General features: G+C 38.7%; 12 protein-coding genes across 12 annotated transcripts; 7 read left to right on the top strand and 5 right to left on the bottom strand.

Annotated features, from left to right (window-relative positions):
- Positions 1-242: 242 nt before the first annotated feature.
- On the top strand, positions 243-1,367 carry SMKI04G6150 (putative aminopeptidase; the record flags this gene model as incomplete). The annotated part of the gene is made up of 1 exon (XM_056221615.1): positions 243-1,367. The coding sequence occupies one exon, from the start codon at positions 243-245 to the stop codon at positions 1,365-1,367; it is 1,125 nt and encodes a 374-aa protein (XP_056081388.1).
- A 340-nt stretch (positions 1,368-1,707) lies between these two features.
- Positions 1,708-2,796, top strand: ERD1 (Erd1p; the record flags this gene model as incomplete). Its single annotated transcript, XM_056221614.1, has 1 exon — positions 1,708-2,796. One exon carries the CDS (start codon positions 1,708-1,710, stop codon positions 2,794-2,796), a length of 1,089 nt encoding a protein of 362 aa, XP_056081387.1.
- Positions 2,797-2,992: 196 nt separating this feature from the next.
- Positions 2,993-3,700, bottom strand: RRP17 (rRNA-processing protein RRP17; the record flags this gene model as incomplete). The annotated part of the gene is made up of 1 exon (XM_056221613.1): positions 2,993-3,700. The coding sequence occupies one exon, from the start codon at positions 3,698-3,700 to the stop codon at positions 2,993-2,995; it is 708 nt and encodes a 235-aa protein (XP_056081386.1).
- A 294-nt stretch (positions 3,701-3,994) lies between these two features.
- On the top strand, positions 3,995-5,020 carry DFM1 (Dfm1p; the record flags this gene model as incomplete). Its single annotated transcript, XM_056221612.1, has 1 exon — positions 3,995-5,020. The coding sequence occupies one exon, from the start codon at positions 3,995-3,997 to the stop codon at positions 5,018-5,020; it is 1,026 nt and encodes a 341-aa protein (XP_056081385.1).
- A 274-nt stretch (positions 5,021-5,294) lies between these two features.
- Positions 5,295-6,017, top strand: STE14 (protein-S-isoprenylcysteine carboxyl O-methyltransferase; the record flags this gene model as incomplete). Its single annotated transcript, XM_056221611.1, has 1 exon — positions 5,295-6,017. The coding sequence occupies one exon, from the start codon at positions 5,295-5,297 to the stop codon at positions 6,015-6,017; it is 723 nt and encodes a 240-aa protein (XP_056081384.1).
- A 238-nt stretch (positions 6,018-6,255) lies between these two features.
- Positions 6,256-8,967, bottom strand: SIZ1 (SUMO ligase SIZ1; the record flags this gene model as incomplete). Its single annotated transcript, XM_056221610.1, has 1 exon — positions 6,256-8,967. One exon carries the CDS (start codon positions 8,965-8,967, stop codon positions 6,256-6,258), a length of 2,712 nt encoding a protein of 903 aa, XP_056081383.1.
- A 548-nt stretch (positions 8,968-9,515) lies between these two features.
- ADE8 (phosphoribosylglycinamide formyltransferase) lies at positions 9,516-10,160 on the top strand (the record flags this gene model as incomplete). The annotated part of the gene is made up of 1 exon (XM_056221608.1): positions 9,516-10,160. The coding sequence occupies one exon, from the start codon at positions 9,516-9,518 to the stop codon at positions 10,158-10,160; it is 645 nt and encodes a 214-aa protein (XP_056081382.1).
- A 275-nt stretch (positions 10,161-10,435) lies between these two features.
- On the top strand, positions 10,436-14,299 carry TRS120 (TRAPPII-specific subunit TRS120; the record flags this gene model as incomplete). Its single annotated transcript, XM_056221607.1, has 1 exon — positions 10,436-14,299. The coding sequence occupies one exon, from the start codon at positions 10,436-10,438 to the stop codon at positions 14,297-14,299; it is 3,864 nt and encodes a 1,287-aa protein (XP_056081381.1).
- Positions 14,300-14,531: 232 nt separating this feature from the next.
- Positions 14,532-19,133, bottom strand: PDR15 (ATP-binding cassette multidrug transporter PDR15; the record flags this gene model as incomplete). Its single annotated transcript, XM_056221606.1, has 1 exon — positions 14,532-19,133. One exon carries the CDS (start codon positions 19,131-19,133, stop codon positions 14,532-14,534), a length of 4,602 nt encoding a protein of 1,533 aa, XP_056081380.1.
- An 832-nt stretch (positions 19,134-19,965) lies between these two features.
- MRP20 (mitochondrial 54S ribosomal protein uL23m) lies at positions 19,966-20,751 on the bottom strand (the record flags this gene model as incomplete). The annotated part of the gene is made up of 1 exon (XM_056221605.1): positions 19,966-20,751. One exon carries the CDS (start codon positions 20,749-20,751, stop codon positions 19,966-19,968), a length of 786 nt encoding a protein of 261 aa, XP_056081379.1.
- A 454-nt stretch (positions 20,752-21,205) lies between these two features.
- On the top strand, positions 21,206-21,721 carry RPB7 (DNA-directed RNA polymerase II subunit RPB7; the record flags this gene model as incomplete). The annotated part of the gene is made up of 1 exon (XM_056221604.1): positions 21,206-21,721. One exon carries the CDS (start codon positions 21,206-21,208, stop codon positions 21,719-21,721), a length of 516 nt encoding a protein of 171 aa, XP_056081378.1.
- Positions 21,722-22,221: 500 nt separating this feature from the next.
- DIT1 (Dit1p) lies at positions 22,222-23,832 on the bottom strand (the record flags this gene model as incomplete). The annotated part of the gene is made up of 1 exon (XM_056221603.1): positions 22,222-23,832. One exon carries the CDS (start codon positions 23,830-23,832, stop codon positions 22,222-22,224), a length of 1,611 nt encoding a protein of 536 aa, XP_056081377.1.
- Between the last annotated feature and the right edge of the window lie 154 nt (positions 23,833-23,986).

Genomic DNA, 23,986 nt, shown 5'->3' with positions numbered 1-23,986 from the left:
ATAGTAGAATAGAAGTTCAGATATAATATGGAAGCCTAAACTGGCTTTTTTTATCCGCTTCTTTTTGTAATGCCTGGATTGGAAAGCTTGCGAATCTCTTTGCTGAAATATTTCATAATTTCGGACCGCTATAGTCCCTGAAACTTAATATCTTATAGTCAAGAAAAGTTTGAGGTAAAAAGATATCCTCAGTTTTCATGCAGAGAACTAAGTAAAATCATCAACCCTGGGTTTGGCACAAAATGAGGATACAACCGCTTTTTGTTTTGCTTAATGCTGCAACCGTCGTCTGGTCGCTCTCATATGAATCTTTAAGGGTTTTACAGGTGGGAGAGGATAAAGTAATAGAAGTTCCAGAATCAGAAAAGCTAAACCTGCGGAGAAGAGGTGTGAAATTCTTTGATGTGACACGACACACTTCCTCGCTACCTTTTTTTAATAAAGAAGAAGAACCGATAGTACCACAGTACAATTATCCGGCTGCGATATCGAACAAAGAAGTCGTGGACGGTTTGATTGAAAGCATAGACAAGGACTCTATGTACACGAACTTGGCAAAGTTCACAAGTTTTTACACCCGTTACTACAAATCTGATTGTGGGTTTGAATCTGCCGAATGGTTAGCTGCAACTATCTCCAATATTACGCAGGATGTTCCGCAAGATATTTTAAGTATTGTACACTTTGACCATAAAGAATGGAAGCAATACTCCATTATAGTTCGAATCGCAGGATCCACAACACCAGAGGATATTATTGTAATTGGTTCTCATCAAGATTCTATCAATCTGTTACTACCATCTATAATGGCAGCTCCAGGTGCAGACGACAATGGGTCAGGAACAGTAACCAATCTGGAAGCACTAAGACTATACACCGAAAAGTTTTTAAAGGCTGGACTCAGACCTAACAATACAGTAGAATTTCATTTCTACTCCGCTGAAGAAGGTGGGTTGTTGGGTTCTCTCGATGTTTTTACAGACTATGCCAAGCAAGGAAAACAAGTGAGAGCGATGCTTCAACAAGACATGACGGGATATGTATCTGATCCAGAGGATGAACATGTGGGCATTGTGACCGACTACACTGCTCCTGCGCTGAACGATTTCTTGAAACTAGTTGTTGATTCTTATCTATCCATTCCCTACAGGAATACAAAATGTGGCTATGCTTGTAGTGATCATGGAAGTGCAACCAGAAACGGATTCCCAGGTTCCTTTGTGATTGAAAGCGAACTCAAAAAGACAAACAAGTATATTCATAGTACCATGGATACTTTAGATAGATTAAGTTTCGTTCATATGGCGGAGCACACAAAAATTGTATTGGGAGTGATCATTGAACTCGGTTCGTGGTCAGCTTGGTAAAAATCAGCATTGTAAAAGTAATTTTAACATATAACCAATAGTACATAAGTCTATTATGTTCTTTTTTTTATAATTTACTTAGGCAGATATCGTGTTCCTATTTTCCGATTTTCTTCTGGCCTATTTCCTCATCTGAAAAATAACACAATCCTTGACAGATATACAGCCAAGAGTGAGATACAAGCGAGTGCATTTTCGCTTCTGATCCATTTGCATTACTGATGGCAAACAGTCATTCAAAGCTGGTTACTCATATAAACTGTTTAGCATCAAAATTATAGTTATTATTATCACACTCTATCGACAATTGTTAATTCTGTAATAAGTTAAGTCGCGAAATATGAAGAAAAGCGAAATTAATTCTGAGGAAGTTCGTCTTTCAACTATATTAAACGTTCCTGCTCCGCAGCGTTTTATTGTCCTCGTAGTACTTTCATTTTGGATCTGGACATGGATTTTAAGATTTTTCTCGCATAGTAATTTAGACATATCCCAAGTCATACTCACCAGGGTACCGCACGATATACGTCCAGGCTATACTTTACAACAATTGCATAGAACAGCCAGAAATTTTGCTTTAAAAATAACAAAGATTATCATCCCGTTCCACTTTGCTACTGTGCTTCTTTTTGAATACAAGAACGTCACAGAAGGTCCATTTGGGAATATCGTCTACATCGTTTATTTTTTACCATTGATCCAGTCTGCCGTAATATTCTGGTTTCTATTAAAGGAGTGTCAGATAATAAAGTATTGTACCAGAAGATGTTTGTTGATAGAGTCATCACCTCGTTGCTTAAGGAATACCTACATTTTACTCTCTGATACGTTAACATCATTTGCGAAACCCTTAATAGACTTCACATTATTCAGCTCTTTAATTTTCAAAGAACCATCCACACATTTTGACTTGTTCGTGGCTTTGTTTCCTGTGCTAGTACGATTATTACAATGTTTAAGAGAATACCGTGTACTGAGTGACACAACTTTACTATTCAATGCATTGAAATACAGCTGTAACATTCCTATTCTTTTTTGCACCTGGCAGTCAAGATTGTACGAGGAACCCATCGATAAAGAAAGACTACACCATGTTCAAAGATGGTTCATGCTCCTCAATTCTTGCTATAGCTTGTTTTGGGACGTAAGAATGGACTGGTCATTGGACTCGTTAACATCTTTGAGGTCCAGATCCAAAAGTGCAGTCACATTAAAAAAAAAATTCTATCATTCCGCTATTGTTGTTGACTTCGTACTCAGATTCTGGTGGCTTTGGGTGTACTTAATTCAAAATTTGGAGTCCGTGGCAACTAGTAGCGACTGTCTTTTCTTCCAGGGCGAAATGCAATATTTAGAAGTAATTAGAAGAGGAATATGGATAATTTTCAAGTTGGATGCGGAGTATTATATCAAGTTTGCAAGCAAATGATGTATCGAAGTATCTTTATAAAAGTTGTAAAAATTATTCAAATATCATGAATTGTTTATTCTGTGGATTGGTTAATGCGATATATTACATGTATATTAACGAACAAAAGTATATGTACACTACATACTTTTCAGAAAATCAAATGCTGCTTGAGCGCCAAAAAACACTAATTGTATCCCATGGTCATAGATTTGCATCATCTTCTACGCTTATTATCGTTTGCCTTCCTTTGGTTCATTCTTCGTTCATTTTTAGTCAAGTACCTAAACTTCTTTACCCTTGGCTTCTTTTTCTGCTTGTCATCCACGCCCAAAAACTTCGCATATTTGGTGGCTCTATTTATGCTTTGGTTGAGTACTTTTTCTGCCTTTTCTAACTTAACATTGTTCAAATGCGCCAAGTATTCAAAATTATCGTTAGGCTCCAAAGATTCCAGTTCTACAGTAGTTGAATCGTCATATACTTCAGTGATGGCGCCTTTCTTCAAAATAGGTTTGACACCACGCTCATTACGGTCATCTTCACTGGCTTCTTTATCTGAATCAAAACCTCGCCAGGATTCATCAGACTCTGCTTCGAAGCCCTTGGTGTCGCCGTTTTTTGCATCCTCTATCTCCGCTTCCAAGTTCAAACTCTCTTTGAACGTTTTTAACTGCTCTTCCATCACCTCTTTACGTTCCTGACGAATCTTCTGTCTTTCTTCGATCCTTCTGAGTCTTTCCTGCTCCTTGACAAACTCTTGTGCCTTCTTTTGTCTTTGTAGCTTTCTCTTATGGAACCCAGTTAAATAATCTAAACGGGAATCCTTGTCGAACGTTACCTCATCGGTACCAAATTTCTTCGATTGTTTTGTAGCATAACTTTTACCTCTTGTAAGTATTTGTCTATTAGTATGAACAGCCATAGCAGCAATCAAATTTTTTTTTATTTATTTCTCTTGATATTGAGCAAACAACTATCAATTTGGACAATATAGTTCTCTTTTTTTATCTTTCATTCTCTACTTTATTGCAGAATCGATCCACATCACATTGAAAAATTTCTAAAGTAAAAAGTCCATACTTACCCGTTCGCGTCTCATGATATCGTGTCCTCTCCCAATACAAAAAGTGTTAACCAAGATTTATGAGTTATTGTGTGATGTTCACTGCTTAGTTCGTGGTTCCAAACTGAATCAAAGGCTTACTTCGAGGAAATCATGGCAGGTCCAAGAAATGTGCGTACACTAAATGGAAATGGAAACCGTAATGATGATGTAATGGGCCCAAAAGAATTCTGGTTGAGTATCCCCCCAGTAACAAGAACTTTATTCACTCTAGCTATCGCCATGACGATTGTTGCTCGTTTACATCTAATCGGTGGGCAGTACTTTGCTTACGTGTGGAGTTCAACATTCAAGAAGGTCCAGCTATGGAGACTTCTCACTTCTTGCCTGATGCTTTCGCCCAGGGCCATGCCTGCGCTGATGGAATTGTATAGTATTTATGATAGGTCATCACAATTGGAGCGAGTACATTTTGGTCCCGGCTTGTCCAATAGACGAGGACCATTGGTTACAGTGGATTATGTGTACTATCTGTGCTTCTGTATACTAACTATTACTATGGCGACTACAATCCTCTATGGATCCAATTACCTCTTTGTACTGACGTCTGGGTTCATATCGTGTATTACGTATACTTGGTCGATCGACAATGCCAATGTACAGATCATGTTTTATGGGTTGATCCCTGTTTGGGGCAAATACTTTCCCTTAATTCAATTGTTTATCTCTTTTGTTTTCAACGAGGGCGATTTCGCGATCTCATTAATCGGGTTTGCTACAGGTTACCTTTACACATGTTTAGATACTCATACACTGGGGCCAATCTGGGGAATGATATCCAGAAAATCTGATACAACTTACGGAATATTGCCCAATGGGAAGTTCCCAACCCCATGGTGGTTCACTAGACTGTATGCTCGCATAACGGGCGCCCATAATGAGCCAGCAATACTCAACAGTAACTTTGTCAATGCACCATCAACACCAAGAGAGACAAGAACTTTTAGTGGAAGAGGCCAAAGATTGGGTACGGCTTCTGCAACATCGTCTCAATCTAGCGGCACAAATTCGGCCAGGACTTCTGGAAGCCAATTAAGGAGCGGCTCGTCAAGCTTGAACCAATTCCAAGGCCGTGGTCAACGAGTTGGACAAACAAACAGTACGTATAACCCACAATAATAACTTTCCTCATTCTTTTATACTTTGCCCATCAAATACACTAAGATAGTCCTAAATAACGATTTCGTTGGCATGACAACAGAGTGATGCGGAAACATCACTCTAAACGAATACTTCAATGGACCATCATGGTAAAACAATTCTTTACACGATGGTGGTACTCTGAAAATTTTTTGATTTGACAGATTATGTACGAGAGATCGGCACTGATTCTAAGATAGGTAATTCTTTCCTTACCTTCCTTTTTATTGTCATCTCAAGTTCTGAGCACAACATGCCTCAAGACCTTCCAGATGATGAACATGTGTATCCAAATATCAAACGCAATCCGCTGCACGAGGTGACCAAGACATCATACCTACTAGGGATCCTTCTGGGTATTTTTGTAGGTCTTTTCCCGCAAACCAGGTTCAAAAATTTTAACTTGTTTATTATTGCCTTGTCCTTATTCCATTTTTTGGAGTATTATATCACAGCTAAATACAACCCTCTCAAAGTACATTCAGAGTCATTTCTTTTGAACAATGGGAAAAGTTACATGGCGGCGCATTCCTTTGCCATTCTGGAATGTCTTATCGAGAGTTTTCTTTTTCCCAACCTGAAATCTTTCAGCTGTTCTCAAACCACTAAGTTCTGTACCATACTTGGATGTCTTCTAGTAATTCTGGGGCAATATACCAGAACTGTTGCCATGCACACTGCAGGGCATTCTTTTTCACACATTGTGAAAACCAAGAAGGAGTTTGATCATGTATTAGTGAAATCTGGCATTTACTCATGGTCAAGGCACCCAAGTTATTTTGGGTTTTTTTGGTGGGCAATTGGAACTCAGTTACTTCTTCTAAATCCTATATCATTGCTTATTTTCATTTCTGTGCTTTGGAAATTCTTCAATGATAGGATTCGTGTTGAAGAAAAATATTTGATAGAGTTCTTTGGTACAGAATACACAAACTACAAGCATAAAGTTGGTGTTGGAATACCGTTTTTACAGTAGCGATGACAAACTCAATCACAAAACTGAGCTTTCATGTTATATATGAATTTATCTACTTTATCTACCTGTGTAAATGTGAATGCTAAGAGGAAACAGACAACGATATTGTCTTTAAAATGATGGAAAGAAGTTAACATCCTTTTTGAGCAAAAACTGAGAGAAAATGAAGCTCAAATGCACAGTTACGAGAAGAAAAAAATGAAGAAACGAATCAAACAGTTTTATTCTGGTGCATTTACTAGTTACCGTTGGATTTTTTTTCATAATCTTGTGTTTTCCATGTTCCCATTATGGGGCCACTTGGTGTTGTGGATGCATTAGAAAGTTGCCTTTTTTGGGGCAGAACATTGGAATAAGACCTTCTCGGAATGAACGGATTAACAATGAGTCGAGATCTCTGCAGTGGTATAGCTGCATTACTAGAGGAGCTCAAACTCGGCACAATTACTCCATTGTTTATCCGTGGAGATGCAGACTTGCAAGAGTTGGTCTGAATTGGGATGTTGGAGGGCAACGTTGGAAGCATGTGCATCGAAACTTGCGGTGCTTCTTTTCCCTCAGTTGAGTTTGTTGTTGGCATAGAACCATTTCTTTGCTTCAGGACATTATTGGACAGAACAGTTGCTCCACGTACAGTCGGGCCAGCACATCCAGTAGCATCTGAACGTATATCGTTGACTACTGAAGTCACGGTGGAAGGAGATGGAATATCTCCATACTGTTCACGTGATTGGAAAATTACAGATCTTTGGGGTTGGACAAATTGATCAGTTCTTGATGCAATACAATCGTTAGTACTCATGGAAGTTCTTGTCATTGTTTTACTGGCAACCGTAGATCCACCTGGATCTAAAGAACTCATTCTTATCACTGAAGGGGTACTAAGAGTACCAGATTGTGCATTTAAAGAACTATTTTTCGGAGTTGGGGATGATAAGCTAATATCTGGAGAGATCAAATGCGAGGAATTATTAACACCTGATACGTTTAAAGGTGTCTTTCCCAGAATGTCGGGCAATTGTCTGCCAATATAACTGGAACTGTTTCCGAGATGTTCAGGGATAAATTTGTTCATTATAGGAGTGGTCGTCTCTGAAAAGACGATGTTATAGCTTTTTGGGTCTAGAGTTCTTGATAGTACACTTGAACTTTTCTCAGCGAAAGTATCTGTATTAGAGCTTTCGATATGATTACTGGCTATTTCCGCCATTAGTCTGTCATCGTCATCGTCATCATTGTCATCATTATCATCATTAGTGTTGTTATCGTTAATGGAATTTTTATTATGGCAATTATTGGCATTATTACTATGGCTACTATGATTACTATGATTATAATTACTATGATTATTATTATTATTATGACTATCATTATTTTTGATACTATTATTATTATTATGATTATTATTATTATTACTACAATTGTTGCTATCATCATGACCATTAGTAACAGGAGAATTACTTCCATTTGATTCGTCATCATCGCTGTCCAGATTTATGACAATAGGTTCACTAGAGTGTGAAGAACTACAAGGATGCTCTGATGCTGAAATATTTTTTTCCGCGCTCGTCTCATTTCTAGCGCTATTATCACTGTCACTATCGTTGTCATCCTCATCTTCCAAAATGGCCGTCCATTTACCATCGGAAGTCAATTCTACTTGTTCAACGTTATCTTGACAGTTTTGTAAAATGTCATCAACAAATTCTGAGATGGCCAGATTTTCCAAGGATATGTCAATCTGACATACTGGGCATTGCCATGTAGGAATTTGTAGCTGGGAGTGTAGGAACCATAAGGCATCAAAGCATTGCAAGTGCTTACAATTTATTGATTTTGAAGGATATTTCATTCTTGTATACGAAATAGGACATTGTAAGCTCATAACAGTAGAGGTGGTCGTTAGCCCCATTTCTTCATCTTCCCTAAATGTTCTTTTCAAGTAAAGTAAAGTGGCCTGTTTGATAATTCTTGGATGCTGTAAAACTTTGTCCAAAATTTGCTCCGGAGTTATCATTTCCACAATGTACCCGAACAATTTGTATTCCTTCGTGGTAAAGGCATATATTAGCTCAACAGTGTTTTGTTGAGTGTATGGTTTAATATGGGGTGTCAAATCCGCTGGTTTGGCAGTACCTGGCTTACTTTTAAAGCCTCTTATATTATCTTTAATTTGAACGGTATTAAACCTTAATTCATTTGGAAAGGGGAACTGGATAGGTTCATTACCTCGAGAACCCAATGGATTAACCATCCCGGAAAATAAGTACAACCTGTGTTTGCTATTCGGACCAATCAATAGATTATGGTCCGCTTTGGACAATTTGAATTTCGCAGAACACATACCCCTACCACCTGTAACTTCCACGTCCATAACCAATTCAGGAATTAGCCTTTGTATTTTGTAAAATGGAGATTCCTTGAAATGGATTGTCGGCACTGCAGGGCGTGAAAGAGAGGAAGAAAGATCAGAATTTGCAGGTGGTACACGAGATTTAGCAGAAGTGCTAGATGTTTTCCGTCGTTGGGTGGGAGACTGCCTAATAGCAGAGGGAGGCTGATGCTGCACAGTGGAGGACCCCTCCATAGAACGTACTGTGATAGCACTCAATGGGGTCCCTTTCCTTAGAGCATTCCACAGATCTTTATAAACGGGCAAAGGCTCATTCTTCCTAATTCGTTCAATCAAAAATTTAACGGCTTGAACTCTATAAGGATCTGATTTGCCTACCACTATAGCATTCTGCAAAAAATTCCTGATAAGGTCTTGTAAAACTGCCTTCCGACCAGAAACAGGGAAAGACACAGATCTGCAAATTTCCTTCAGCTCGGATACTTTCAGCAGCTCCATCAGAGTGATGGTTTCCTCCACTTCATTTCTCAGTTCATTAGTCGGTTCCCTATCAGGTCCAGCCGTTTCATCATCCCAATACTCCTCTAGATTTATCATTGAAACAAAAATGTCGCTTTTTACAGGGACTATATTGAGAAACTCAACTGTTTGATTCGGGTCCTTCTCTAGAGGCATATATCTTATAAGGTTAGTTATCACTTCATTCTTTCCTACTCTTCATATTTAAGATGCCTTTCAACATATTATTGGTGTGGTGAATGGGTGTGATGAAGGACTAGGCTGCTCAGGTGACGGCTAGGGGCCCTTAGGTACAAGAACAACGTTCTACTCCGGATGAAACAAGCATTTATTAGAGGGATGACACGTCTTTCTGTTAGCTTTGTGATGCTACTTCTGATGGGAGTCCATTTTTACCTGAGGATATATCCCACCTGAAGGAAAAAGGCGTCGGTGAGGGCTCGAATGGGTGACTCGTGGTTAGTGACTCTGACTCTTTTTTATTGCAGCAAGAGGAAACTTATATAGAGTGATCAGCAAAGAGAAGGATATATCTAGATGGCTAGAGGCTTTACTCCATGGTTTGATGGTTTAACTGGCATCGAGAATAGTGAAAAAACAAGACATAACTTCAATCTTTCGAAAACATGGCTAGGATTGTCGTATTGATATCCGGCTCCGGTTCCAACTTGCAGGCTTTGATCGATGCCCAAAAGCAGGGCAAATTGGGCGACAATGCTCGGATCGTTTCTGTCATATCTTCCAGCAAGAAGGCATACGGGCTTACTAGGGCAGCTGAGAATAACATTCCCACCAAGGTTTGTTCGCTATATCCATACACAAAAGGCATTGCAAAAGAGGACAAGGCCGCAAGGGCCGAAGCAAGAAACCAGTTTGAAACCGATCTGGCAAAGCTGGTTCTGGAGGAAAAGCCCGATGTTATCATCTGTGCGGGCTGGTTGTTGATCCTCGGATCTACCTTTTTAAGCCAACTACAGTGTGTGCCAATATTAAATTTACACCCTGCGCTACCAGGTTGCTTCGACGGTACCACGCATGCGATCGAGATGGCATGGCGTAAATGCCAGGACGAGAACAAGCCATTGACTGCCGGATGTATGGTACACTATGTTATCGAGGAGGTCGATAAGGGCGAACCATTGGTGGTGAAACAACTTGAAATAATACCCGGCAAAGAAACACTGGAGCAGTATGAGCAAAGAGTGCACGCTGCTGAGCACATCGCTATTGTTGACGCCACCTACAAGGTTTTGCAGCAACTCCACAAATGAGAATAAAATGGTAGTTCTCACTTTATATTGACATTCTTCAACTGAGGCGCGAAACTTTCCGCGTCGTAAATCATGATACATGTATTGTGACAAAAAGATCTTAAAGGCTTTGAATAAAATGTATGTAAATACGTATAAAGTTGTATATGAATGTGCATGTGTAAATGCTTAAGTGTTTTCATTAGAAGTAGAACTGAGCCAGACCATACTTCGAAGGGCTTTGAACATAGGTGGTTAAGGTGCGGCTAACAACCTGCTACAGGGAAGAAAAAACCATGAATATTCTTACGCATTTCGCAAGTTATGTTGGCCCGTCTAAAATTAGGACTCTAGTAATACCAATTGGTCATTGGACGCGAGAAGAGTTTAACGATGTGGTGGGAAAACTTTCCGAATTCAATGAAATCCACCTATCTGATGTTACTCCTATCGACAGTCCTATCTTCACACCACAAGGGTTCCCTCATGGAAAGTTGTTTTTTGAATTTTTGACTATTGATCATGACGATGCATTGGAATTGTTTCTTTACGATTTCGAGCCGTTTCGGAAAACTTTTGTCATTATTGGGCTGGTGAACGATTGTAGTGATCCTTTGAATAATTTGAGCCTCATGAAGGAGAAGTACCCAACTTTGATTTCATCGAATTTGGTGTATACGTCGTCTTCGCTTACTAAAGAGGTTGAACAAATTATCAATACTACGGAAAATATATTCGCATCTTCACGAGATATGCAGAAAAATATAGAAACGATCATGTGTGACATAGCAAAGAACTTTTTAACTGCGTTGAACAACTACTACTCTTCATATAAGCATGTTACTCTGAGATCTCCAGGTGCAATTGGGGGAAACTCCGTACTAAAGACAACACTGATCAGGCAAAAGAGTTACATATCTTCATCATCTACTACATCCATGTCGACAGCATCCTCCGTCTCAAGTTCATCTAAAGCAGGGACTGCTGCTAGTGCTTCAAAGAGGTTGTCTTCTTTTGAAATGACCACCAACAGTATAAAAAGATCTGCCTCTTTGAAGCTAGCTACTACACTTTCAACATCTGAGAACAGGGCCCAACAAAAGTCACTGGGCAGGCAATTGAAAATTTTGGGGAATTTCCAATTATTGGCCGGAAGATATGTCGATGCGTTGAACAGTTTTGTTGATGCGATTACAATACTGTACAAAGTGCGTGATTATCTATGGTTAGGTTCTGCTCTTGACGGTGTTTCTATCTGTTTTTTGCTTTTATCTTACCTCGGTTTGTCATACCAAATTCCACAGATCGTGAGTCTTATTTGCCCTGTGGAAAAGGTCAATTTAGAAACCGGTTCAACCGGTGTTTCGCCTGTAGATACCAAAAGTAAAGCTGCAGTAAGTTCAACCACATCAGTTACACCAAGAAACAGCATATCTATAGCTGCTATGCAGTCTCCTAGAAATTCGATTATGTCTTTGTCCGCACCAGCACTAAATATTGACGTTGAAAGTATCAATCTCCCGTTGTTGATAAAGTGCATATCTGATAAAGTCTTATATTACTATGATTTAAGCCTAATGCACAATAGTGAATATGCTCCGCAGGTCGTTTATTGTGAATTCTTGCTAAAGACTTTAACTTTTATGACCTCGTGCTATAAAAGTTCAGAGTTTTCAAAAGATGTTTTAGATAACATTGTGAATAATCAGCACGAACCCTTGTCAAATATTCCTAATAATCCTATATTTCCGAGGTTTGAGATTTATTTCTACACCAATAAACTATTTGAATTACAATTGAAGGAAATGCAAATTGAAGCTCAAATAAAAATCTACTCTACGCTGGCAGAAGTTTATCGCGTTTTAGGATATAAAAGAAAGCAACTGTTTGTGTTAAGATTACTGATGGTTGCCCTTTTGGCGACCCCAAATAAGATAGCATGGCATCCAGACTATAGGTTACTACTTGATACAATTATAGAGCTATTCGATATTAACAAAAAAGATGATAAAATCAACGTGAATGGAGCAGCTCAATTTACTTGGTTGAACATACAGAAAAAGATTTTACAACTATGCATTAAAGTTTCAAGAAAAATTGGTGACTTTGAATACCTCGCTAATTTTAGCTCGATGCTAATTACAAAATATACGCATCTATTAAGCCAGCGAGAGCAAGAAATTTTGTTTAGAGAATACATCCAGCCATCAATTGCCAATGGGTCTATTACTCGTTATTGGGATCCTTTTCTCTTAAGAGAAGTTGTTATAAATAGGATATTGGATAACGATCCTACTTTGAATCAAATTCCTTTAGAAACAGATATAAACAGTTTAGAGAATCCGAAAAATAAACATAAGTCACAGGAAATCAACCCACAGGAAGTTTTCAATCCTTTCAAACGAGTTCAACCAACCTCTATAATTCCAGATAGTAGTGCTAAGTTTCCTAACTTGGTATTTTTAGTTGGAGATAGGGCAGAATTCACTTGCAGAGTACAGAATCCTTTTAAACTTGACTTTACAATCAACGATATTCAACTTGACAAAGATATAACTGAATTTTGTGAAATTGACCAAAAAGCTATAATGTATTCAGCACCGTATAATGTTAAAGCAGAATCAATGAGATCCATTACACTGCCTTTAATTATAAAAAAACCGACCTATAAAAAATTCTACGAAATTTCGTCCTTAAAAATCTCTGTCTTACAACTTCCGCTTCAACAATTCGATATTATAAAAGATTCCAGAAATTTTAATCCTACCGAAGTAGAACGTGAAAGCATTAAAGTTATGTGTGATAAACTAAGAATCAAAATCCTGCCAGAACAACCACAATTAGAATTATTATGTACTTCCAAAATGACAAGAAACTCATGGATGATGCTAGATGGAACCAAAACTGATTTCCATGTAACGGTGAGAAACAAATCACTAAGTTGTGCAATAAATCATATAAAAATCATTCCAATAAATAGTATTGAACAAATGCTGAAACCTGATTATTGGAAAAAAATGCTACCTGATGATTTGTATATCATGGAAAAACAGCTAGATTGGTTGTCCAAGTCTTGTGTACGTATTATAAAAACACCAACGATAATTAAGCCAAATGAAACTATCACATTTGACTTGGAATTAGATAATACTGCTGTTCCATTTAATTTTACGGGGTTCGATTTATTGATCGAATATGGTATGAGTGCTGCTGATGAATCCTGCGTTTATTTAAAAAAGTTATCAATACCCTATGAAGTAACGTTGAGGAGAACCATTGAAGTACCAAGTATGGACATTATTCCACTAAATGAACTTTTCAGCTCACAGGTTGAAAACGTTGATTGGATCGAGTATGTAATGACCCAAAAACGTGCGAACGTCAATCTTCATCCAAGAGATTTTATATTATTATTATTGGACTTTAGGAATTCTTGGATTGATGGGATTAAGTTAAATGTTCAATTTGAAGACTTTACCAGTAATGAGTATCATGTGGAAGCAAGTCATACCTCCAGAGTTATTGTTCCTATAAGAAAAATTAACTATAAAGAAAATAATTTTGAGAACATACCTATACCAAGATTTAATCCGGACAGGCAATTTATTCAAAGTGGTTTGAACGAAGAACAAACCATCGAAATGAGACAAAAATTTTGGTGCCGCGAATATATTATCTCCAGGCTTAAATGTAATTGGAAATTGACCACAGATCAATCTGTAAGAGGTTCAGTAGATTTCAACAAGTTCATAGAGAAGTTCGATCATAAAATGGTGCACACGATATACCCTGGGAGATTATTTTTTGAAGTACAACTATTCCTCGATGAGCCAAAAGTCAAAGTGGGAAAAAGGATTAACTTGAAAATATTGGCGGAGCCAACCAGTATTTGCAGAAAAAAACAAAATTCAATTATAAATTTCTTAGACATTATAATTCTCGATAGAAAGACATCAAAGTTATTACCAAGATCGAATAGAAGAATTTTGTATAATGGTTCATTAACCATGCCAATTAGTACAGTCAAAGCCTCAGAAGTTAACTTGGAGATTATTCCAATTGAAAAAGGCCAGTACGAGTTCAGTGTTTGCATTTCTAAATCAAACAAGGATGGAATCATCCAATTCGACTCCGAAAGTGTCATACTGTCAGTTACTTAGCATTAAGTGTTCTTTCGTGACACTTTATTGTATATCAAAACTAAAGAAATCAAATAGATCTAGATGTTTAAAGAAGATATTCTTCGAATAAGTGCATGTGTTTATGTTGATTACTATTAACCTTTAGCTTGAAGGAATACTGACATTAAACAAAAAACATTAATTTATTATATATGAAAATTAAGTAAACAGACAATAATAGATAAAACTAAAAAAAGGGGGGAAAATGACATTACTTTCTGGGCTGTTCAGATATTTTACCGCTATTCTTAGGTACTCTGGATAACCAATACAAGAATGTTGCAGCAATATAGTCAAAAGCAATATAGCAGATAAAAATACCGTAATTTCTCCATCTTCTGTAATAATGAGAACTAACGGTAGCTAGGTAAGCGTTGGTAGTAGACACCGGACAAAAACTACATAAGTCCGTCGCAGATGGGTCACCTAAGTAACCTGTTCCGGCCATTTTGATGTATCCTGCCATATAGTCACCACATGTGGTTCCCGATGGTGGAGTAAACTTGAGCATTTCATAATCTGAACATTTAACGTCGACATTGGCGACACCAACAGCCAATAATGCATCAATCATATAGGTCAGAGGTGAAACTCTATACATAAAAATCCAAAATCTTGGCATGGCACTAGGAGTAGCCATAACACCACAGAACGATAATGCCATCGTGAACAATAGCGACCCCATATGAGCTGCTGTTTCAGCAACTTCGTTAAAAGATATCATGAGCAAACCCATAGAGCCAATGTAGACATAGAAGGCGATAGAGAATAGCCAAAACAGGGCACCTCTCTCATGAAGTTGGTCAGCAGCTGAAGCATTCGAATAAAATCCAACTGTATAATAGTAAATACAATAAGCAAGTGTACCCGCTAAAATGTTCCATGGAATTTCAACAATGATTTGAGAAAGGAAAAACGCAATCCACGAAAATGTTCTCGAAGGACGTTCTCTGGCTTCATACAAATCCCTCTGCTGCACAAAAGATGGCAAATACTGTTGTAGGATAGGATTGAAGATAACCGTATACATGAATATTGATAACATTTGATTTTGTAACCCTTGTAAACTTCTATCAGCTTTAAAAAAAGTAAACCCGATGAAAATTTGATTAAATATAGTCAAAACGAATTTTGACCATAGATAATCAGGGGATCTCCAGTATTGTTGAAACAAACGAACGGTCACCATTTTAAACTGATAGTATAATGATGCAGCAAATGGTTTATGTTCTTCTGCAGTTGGTTCTTTCGATCTGCCTGGTAAATTTTTTTCCATCCAATCCAATTCTTTCTGAACTGCCTTGTATTCATCTGAATTTCTCCATACTTCATTGTAGTCTTGACTGGCGTGTGAACCAGGTGCAGCACCCACAACTTCTAACATCCATTCGGCAGGATTGGCATCAGGTGGACATTTATGAGCTCCCTTGCCTTCAAAATAATCAATCATAGTTTTACATCCTTCACCTAAATCCCCAAAATAAACAGTTTGACCGCCTCTTTGCATGAACAGTAATCTATCAAATTGTTGCATTAAGATAGCAGATGGTTGATGAATAGTACAAAGAATTGCTTGGCCGTGAGTAGCCAGTTTTCTCATAAGTTGACATGTATCCCAAGCAGTTTGAGAATCTAGACCTGATGTTGGTTCATCAAGAAAGACCAAAAGTTTAGGTCTGGCTGCGAGCTCGACACCAATAGTAAGTCTTTTTCTTTGTTCAACGTTTAAACCTTCACCTGCAATTCCAACAACAGCGTCTGAATACTTTTCCATTTCCAAAATTTTGATAACTTCTTCCACATACTTATTCTTTTCTTCAATGGAAACTGATGATGGTTGACGCAAATAAGCAGAAAATCTTAGGGATTCTCTTACTGTGGCTGTTTTTAAATGCAAATCTTGTTGTTGACAATAACCGATAGATCTTGGAAACGATTCATCACGCAAACGACCATCGACAAAAATATTACCGGTAATGACACCCATGGTAACTCTTTCAGCCAAACAATCCAATAAAGTTGTTTTACCGGCACCTGAAGCTCCCATTAAGGCTGTTAAAGTGCCTGGCTTCACCCAACCATCCACATTATTCAAGATTCGTCTTTGACCACCTTTCACAGGAACATCGTAACATAAATCACGCCAGTGGAAAATTGCTTCCGATTTGCTTAGACTTAATCCGGCATTGTCTGAAGAACTATCAGATCTCTCGGAACTATCATCTAATAGTTTCTTCTCCGTAGTAGCGGAATCTGGAGAACTGCCTATATTGTTTTCAATGTCTCTGGGCTTGTGTTTATCTTGTAATTTACCCTCTTTTTTTAGTTGCTTGATCTTAGATCTTAAGAACACAACCATTTCACCTTTTTGTTTGGCACCTTCGTTGTACTCGCAAAGGATTAAATAGACAAAGAAGAAGAAAACAACATACGCCATACCGATACCAAATCCACGCCACTTGTGCTTGTGCTCATAATCGTAACTTTCCTTTAAGAAATCATCACCTAAAACATAGTTGTTACCGGGATAAGCACCGACAGCGGAACAAACATGCTGGGTACCGGTCACATTCTGATAACCAGGGCCAGCAGGTACGTATTGAGCACAGCGGAATTTTCGATTGTGGAATTCATTAACCATTAAAGATTCAAAAAGATATGCTAAAGGGTTGATATACCAAATCCAAATGGACCAACCTAGAATCTTGGTTCTGGGGATGGCAAATCCTGTATACATAGCAATTGCCAATAACAACATCGAAGCGGGGACCATAGCCTCCTGTAACGTTTTAGTCAACGAACCAACGCATCTAAACAAATGCGATAAAGTGAAAGTAGCGATGATATTAATTAAAAAATAAAAGAAGAAGACACCGCCATCTCTTTTGAAGTCGACTAGGAAGTAAAAGATGATGTTGAAGCATACAGCAGTGATTAATTTTGGGGGCATTTCAGACAAGACAGAGGCAAATGCGTCAGCACTTGGGTGGTACAGAGAATAGGTTCTGTGCTTTTCAGTTATAGGTCTTGTTTCATACAAACTAAAGATTTCCAAAAGACATGAAAATGCATTAAATAGAATGGCAAAAAACATTGCAGCACCACGGAAGTAAAATGTGGAAGTATCATTCTTCTTCATCACTTTGTAGAACATTGAACCTAAAATGAAAGCCATGACGGAGTTTCCGATGACTTGCCACAGAGTAACACTGGCACTTTGTTTCATTCTCCAAAAATTTCTTATCAGCAAGTATTTCACTTGCATGCCATAGTTAACGACGTAGGGAGAGGAAGGTGGTGCTCTTTTTGCCTGTTTAGCATGGTGTGCATTCTCGATAATATCACGTAGCTCGTCGGTATTCTGCCCCAAAGAAGAGTCTATGTCTTTTATTAGATTATTGTATGTATCTGATTGCAGCCAGTATTCGGCCATATCCTTTGGCGTTTGGGGCACTTTGATGCCCTTTTCGGTGAATTCTTTGCTGATAATTCTTTCAGTAGGACTTGTAATTGAAGTTAAGAAATCTGCTGTAGTTTGTCTAGGGGGACAATAATACCCCATGTCTTGGAAATACTTTTTAGCATCCTTGGCAGGCCCAAAATAAAGTTGGTAACCATCATCCAAGACACAGACCTTATCAAAAAGATCGTAAGCATCCTGGGAACATTGGTAGATGGCCACTGTGGCAGCCGTCTTTCCTATATCAGCTTGCGTTTTCAAAGCACGAATGAACTCCAAAGCAGTGGCAGAATCCAAACCTCTGGTAGCATTATCCCAACATTGAAATCTGGCCCCACAGATCGCGACCTCGGCAATGGAAACACGCTTTCTTTCACCACCGGAAACACCTCTAACCAAATCGTTCCCAACCTTGGTATCCCTAGTATGTGAAAGACCATAAGTGGCCATTGCAACCTCCGTCACGTGATTGGCATACGATTCTCTGTCTACGCCCTTAATACGATTTTGCGGTGTCTTCATTCTCGCAACAGTAAAAAGCGTCTGGTATACGGTAAGATGCGGCAAATGGATATCTGATTCTGCATTGTAAACGACTTCCCCACGATAGTGCTTCTTAATCTCAGAGCTAGACAAACCGCTGTACGAGATAATTGAGTCTTTCGCGATTTTGAACCCGTGCGAGTTGGAAGAAATGGATTTTAGTAGCGTAGTACAACCTGACCCTGGTCTACCGAGGACGACCAACAGTTCGCCTGGATAAAGGCAGCCATCCATGGGCTTTAGGATCTGGAAAGTGTCCTCCTCTTTGGAAGACTTCAGCAACCTGAGCCCTTTCGTTAGCAGCTTAGGGATGATGTTAGTAAACGTGGACTGATATGACACATCTGCAGAGTCCCCTGACGCACTCAGATTCTTCCACACACAACCAAGTGAATACGGTTTGTAGAAATCAGGGTCGGACGTAGATATGTTTGCCATATTTTGTACCCAAGCTGTACTGGAGAACTGATCACTGTTAGGGTCCAGTTTGGGATTGTAACCCGGGGTGTCCGGGTTAGTGAATACTGGGTTTACACCCTCCATATCCGTAGAAAAGATGGACCTGGAGTCCGCATTGTGTGTATTATGGTTGCTGGAGGAGCTGTTATTGTCAATGTTGTTTGAATTAGCTGTATGGAGTACACTTTGTGATGTGAGCGTCCTGGCCAACTCATGCACCCTTTCTGCGGCTTCGCTGTCGAAGCCGCGATATGGGTGCTGTCCAATGGATTGCGCAGCAGAGTTCGAACTCGAACTCGAACTCGAGCTCTGCGAATCCTGATTCTCGACGTCTCTGATGCCCGACGACATAGGATTCTGTTTATTGTATGCGTGGGTGTGATTTATATATTCTTATAGCGACTATTGTATCCTGATGGTAGCAGTAGTAGTAGTAGCAGTCGTAAGTGTAGAAGAACTATAAAGTACAAATAGTAGTATGCTTTAGCTGTGTATCACGTATGTTTAACAAGGCAAGGAATTCTCCCATTACAACAGCACAAGAGAGCATCTTGGGTCCGGCAGAGAACGGTATCTTATATATCTCTTTACGTCCATAAGCTCCCTTTTCGATCCCTACTACTGAGGCCTCGGGCAGCAGTAGCACTAGTATTCTCCCTCATCTTTTGACCCATCGTGACAGGCCTTAGCCCCGGCACCGTGCGTTGCAGATCGGCCCCTCGCAGAATAGCTTGATTCTCCGCGGAACGAGCACGCGGAGCGTCCCTTATACTCGTTCCGCGGTGCCTCCCGAGATCCACGCATTGCATTCCGCTTCCACGGAGGCGACCCTGAAAAAACATGTGCAGCAACCAATGCTCTTGCGCCTGGCATTTGCAGTAGCAGTTAACAAAGACAAAATAAACAGACAATAAGAAGAACGGACCGCGGTTCGGAGGAGAAGAGAGAATAGCATCATTATTCTTTCTTGCATGATTTGCTGTTGTCTTTTATTGGTATCTGTCCTGTAGCCACTTCATACGTTTTGCATCTATTGCGAAGAAAGTGATGTTTTCCTTTTTTTTTTTTTTTTTTTCTTTTTTTGCTTAAAATTTATTTAATTTGCTGCGTATATACAAGGGCGAGGGGTGCGTGGTGGTGTGTATTTGTGTGTGAGTGTGTGAAAGAAGGTGAGGAGAATGTTCTATTGTAGATCTTTCACGTACCTGTTCAGGGCAATTAGTTTATTTGCGCGTTGCAATTCCGCGGCACAACGCTCTCGCTTATTATTTATTTCACGTTTCCAGAAGCGAGGTACAAATGGCTGGGCGACCCGCTCGTAAGGCCCCACGACTCCATCGAACGCTGTACCAGGTTTATTGGCATCTGAGCCCAGACAGTTGAGTCTTTCCTCTCGGTATTTTTCCATGTTATCAGGTGTTGTGCTGTCCCAGAAGGTGTTTTCAGCCGGAAGAGGTTCCTCGGGCCAGATGAAAGGTTCCTCCATTTCGATAGTCATTTTCTTGATCTGCGGCTCTCTGAACCGTGTTGTTTGTAGGTTCATGCGGTTGAACTTTCCATGCAACAGCTGTGTTGTGATATTCATCGCCCTTAACCCGTAGACATGATAAAGGTAGTCCCTAAGGTCCAGTTTGTTAAATGACTTTGGAACGATGAACTTAGCTTGATACGGAGTATGCTTCGCGTTAGGTCTTAATAGGATGATCCTGGCCTTGGGGAGATAGGCCTTGTTGCCACCAACTTTAAAATGTTCCTTGCCTTGCTTTACACCTGCCTTTGTCCACTCATAGATCCTTTCGCTAACTTTTATATCTTTTCCATTGCCGTTGACGCTGGCTTTTTTCGACGAGCTTTCCACCACTGAAGCTAATGATCTTATTCCAACCTGCTCCGGCTTGTAACTGCCCACTCCAAACGTATTTTGTAATGGATAGAACACATTTTTGGGGCCGATCGTGAATCGTGGCATGCTTGCTCTTGATGTGATGTACCTTTTTGTCTGCTTTCTTCCGAAGGCTACGGATTAATACACACTGCTTGCTCTTGAAGTTATGCATTCTACATGAATGACACCATACCAAAGTACTATCCTTTTCCACTCATCGTTGGAGAGTTTTCGTAAGACGTGATTACGTGGTATGTGATTTCGCTTGTGTTCCTATGGCTATTCTGAAAAATACAAGGAAAATGGATTCAATATTCCTACTACTAATTGGAAGAAGTAGTAAGATAGACCAGCATACTTCATCGATTTTTCTCCATTATTCGGCGATCAGGTTTGCCCACCTACTCTTTCTCCAAGAATACCGTATACTCCCCTTTTTATTCCTCCTACCACACTCTTCTTTATTGCAATTAATAACCGTAAAAACCTGAAAATAGAAATACACATTTCACCCTGTAGAATAACTCAATTGCTCAAGATGTTTTTCATTAAAGACCTTTCACTTAATATTACCCTTCATCCATCCTTTTTTGGCCCTCGAATGAAGCAATATTTAAAAACAAAACTATTAGAAGAGGTTGAAGGTTCGTGTACGGGTAAATTTGGATATATTCTTTGTGTGCTAGACTACGATAATATAGATATTCAACGTGGTAGAATATTGCCTACCGATGGGTCAGCAGAGTTCAACGTGAAATATAGAGCAGTAGTTTTCAAGCCGTTCAAAGGGGAAGTAGTGGATGGTACAGTCGTTTCATGTTCTCAGCATGGATTTGAAGTGCAAGTAGGGCCCATGAAAGTATTTGTTACAAAGCATCTGATGCCTCAAGACTTAACTTTTAATGCGGGTTCAAACCCACCATCATACCAGAGCTCAGAAGATGTTATTACAATAAAAAGTAGAATCAGAGTTAAAATTGAAGGTTGTATTAGTCAAGTTAGTTCTATTCACGCAATCGGTAGTATCAAAGAAGATTATTTGGGTGCTATTTGATCAGTTGTCAGCTCGCAACACTTTCGTGAAGTCCGTCCTCACCCGTTAATTTCATTCCCATTCCAAAAGAACTGTGCATATTGTTTGCAATACTTCATATACGCTCTGTATTATTAATAGTATCATTAATTACGTCAATTGAAACTCAAATATTATTTTTGACAACAACGTTCCCTCTCCAGGATAACCTAGAGCTGTTGCAGCATTGTGAAATCATGCTTGCTCGCCCAAAAAAAGAAAAGGTAAGGCAAATATATATTGAATATTAATTTTCTAAGCTAAAGTTTCAACTCCCTCTGACAAATGGATATTTGGTGAGCGAAAATTGTTGCATTTTTTTTATTTTTGTTTAATCGAAAAATTAAATGTCATCTCTTAAAAACAATTTTCAAAATTAAACTGTGGGAGATAGACATAAAAAAGAAAAAAAGAGAACGAACTAACTAATGTTTAAGTAAAAAGGAAGAAAAGTTAAGTCAATCCAGCATCACTTTTTACTATTAAGAGATTTTCTTGATAACGAAATGTCCTCCCTCTCCAATATCGAAACGAGTATCTTTCCATTCACCGTCATACTCACCCCTGTCAAGAGCATCCTTGATAACTTTCGACTTCGTTAAAAAGTATTTTTCCTTTTCGTCTTCCACTTTGACGACGCAATTATGCCAGGGTGTAGGAATATGTAAGAAATCTTCGAACTTGGGTTCATCAAGGTCTTCTAGTGAACTGACAATAGAACACTGTTCATTGGAGATTACTTTTATACCAAATTTGGGCCCGCTGTTAGTATGCGCATGAATGGAAATTCTTAAATGATGCGGGAATATTAATTCCACTAGATTCGAATATGCATCATTTCTCTTAATCATATTAAATGCAATCATTGAAATGATTTTCTTGAATTTTTTTCTCGAATAATTTTGGAAATGGTCCAATAATGACAGATCTTCCATCATAAAACGTGAAAAGCCTCTATACAGATGCAATCTTGGATGACCTTCTATAGCAATCTGTTTTCTCAAACGACCCGCGTCTGTGTCACAGCCTTTCATCAGAATTTGCCTTGATAAATCAGACTTAGGACAAATTTGAGTTCCTGTGTAGTGTGCAACTTCGATATCGGCGACCCAACTTGGGTTGAAAATTTCACTAGCTGCACCGCTGAAGAATAATTCGTTCAATCCACAAAATCCAATAGCGTCAACACCTGGTATAGCAACTCTTTCGTACAATTCGTGTAATTTGTCTGTATAAGTGCTGACAACGTCATCATCAACCCCAATACAATCTGAAAAAACATGACCATCGCTAACGATCCATATTTTCATACCTGGTGGATATATTTCAACAAGGTCTTGAGTAGCTTTGATTAGCCTTTTCAAAGCAAGTTCTTCGCCTTTATCAGGGACAGAACCATAAACCTTTTGCTCATTAGATGACTTACATGGAAATGCTGGCAGGATGCATTCAATTCTCAGGTATCTATCGGTAAAATACCTTGAGCGTTCAATGAAATAATTGCGCCCATCCAAATTCCATTGATCATTGACTATTGTGTTCTTTAAATTTTTCTCAAAAAAATCAGCAAATAGTTCATGATATTTAACTTCTTTGGCTACAATTGGATGTTCGCTTAAAGACAAGCGAGATTGATTTAAAATATGATATATGAACCAGTTGTTGAAAGAATTTTCATTCTCAATTGTAGTAACACAACCACGAATTTGGCATTCATCATCACGCGTATATTCAGAAATCTTTATTGCCACTCCTAAATTATTGGTAAACTTGTTGGCTAATGATGCTGGTAAAATCCTTTCAGAAATTCTTCCACTTATTTCAGATCCAGAACAATCCAAACTATCAATACTTTTAACGAAAGTAGGCCATTGTTCTCCAAACTTACAGTTCTGTTTTTCTTCTAAAGAGTAGAATTCATTATTTCTGTCACTTCTGCAATAAAGAGCCAGAAATTTACTATACGTGGACAAGTCGGCCCCATTATGAGGGATATCGATATCTTTCAATGTATCAGTCGAAGAGGAAAACGAAGAAGTAGATGGCGACGCTGATTGCACAGAACCCGAAGGCAAACTGTTTGTAAATGTCATTTCTGATATTGTTTTCTTGGTTTAGCGAGTTCAAAGTGTTAACAGACTAATATAAACCAAAGCTTGAAAAAACCCACTGTTTATTCACAACCTTGTCCCAATATTTATACATCATTTCTATCGCAGAATTCAAATTTAAAGAAAATTTTTTTAT

The sequence above is a fragment of the Saccharomyces mikatae genome, assembly GCF_947241705.1.
Source record: "Saccharomyces mikatae IFO 1815 strain IFO1815 genome assembly, chromosome: 4".
Lineage (NCBI taxonomy): Eukaryota > Fungi > Ascomycota > Saccharomycetes > Saccharomycetales > Saccharomycetaceae > Saccharomyces > Saccharomyces mikatae.
The sequence above is the reverse complement of the archived record's forward strand: the minus strand, read 5'-3'. Positions and strand labels throughout refer to the sequence as shown.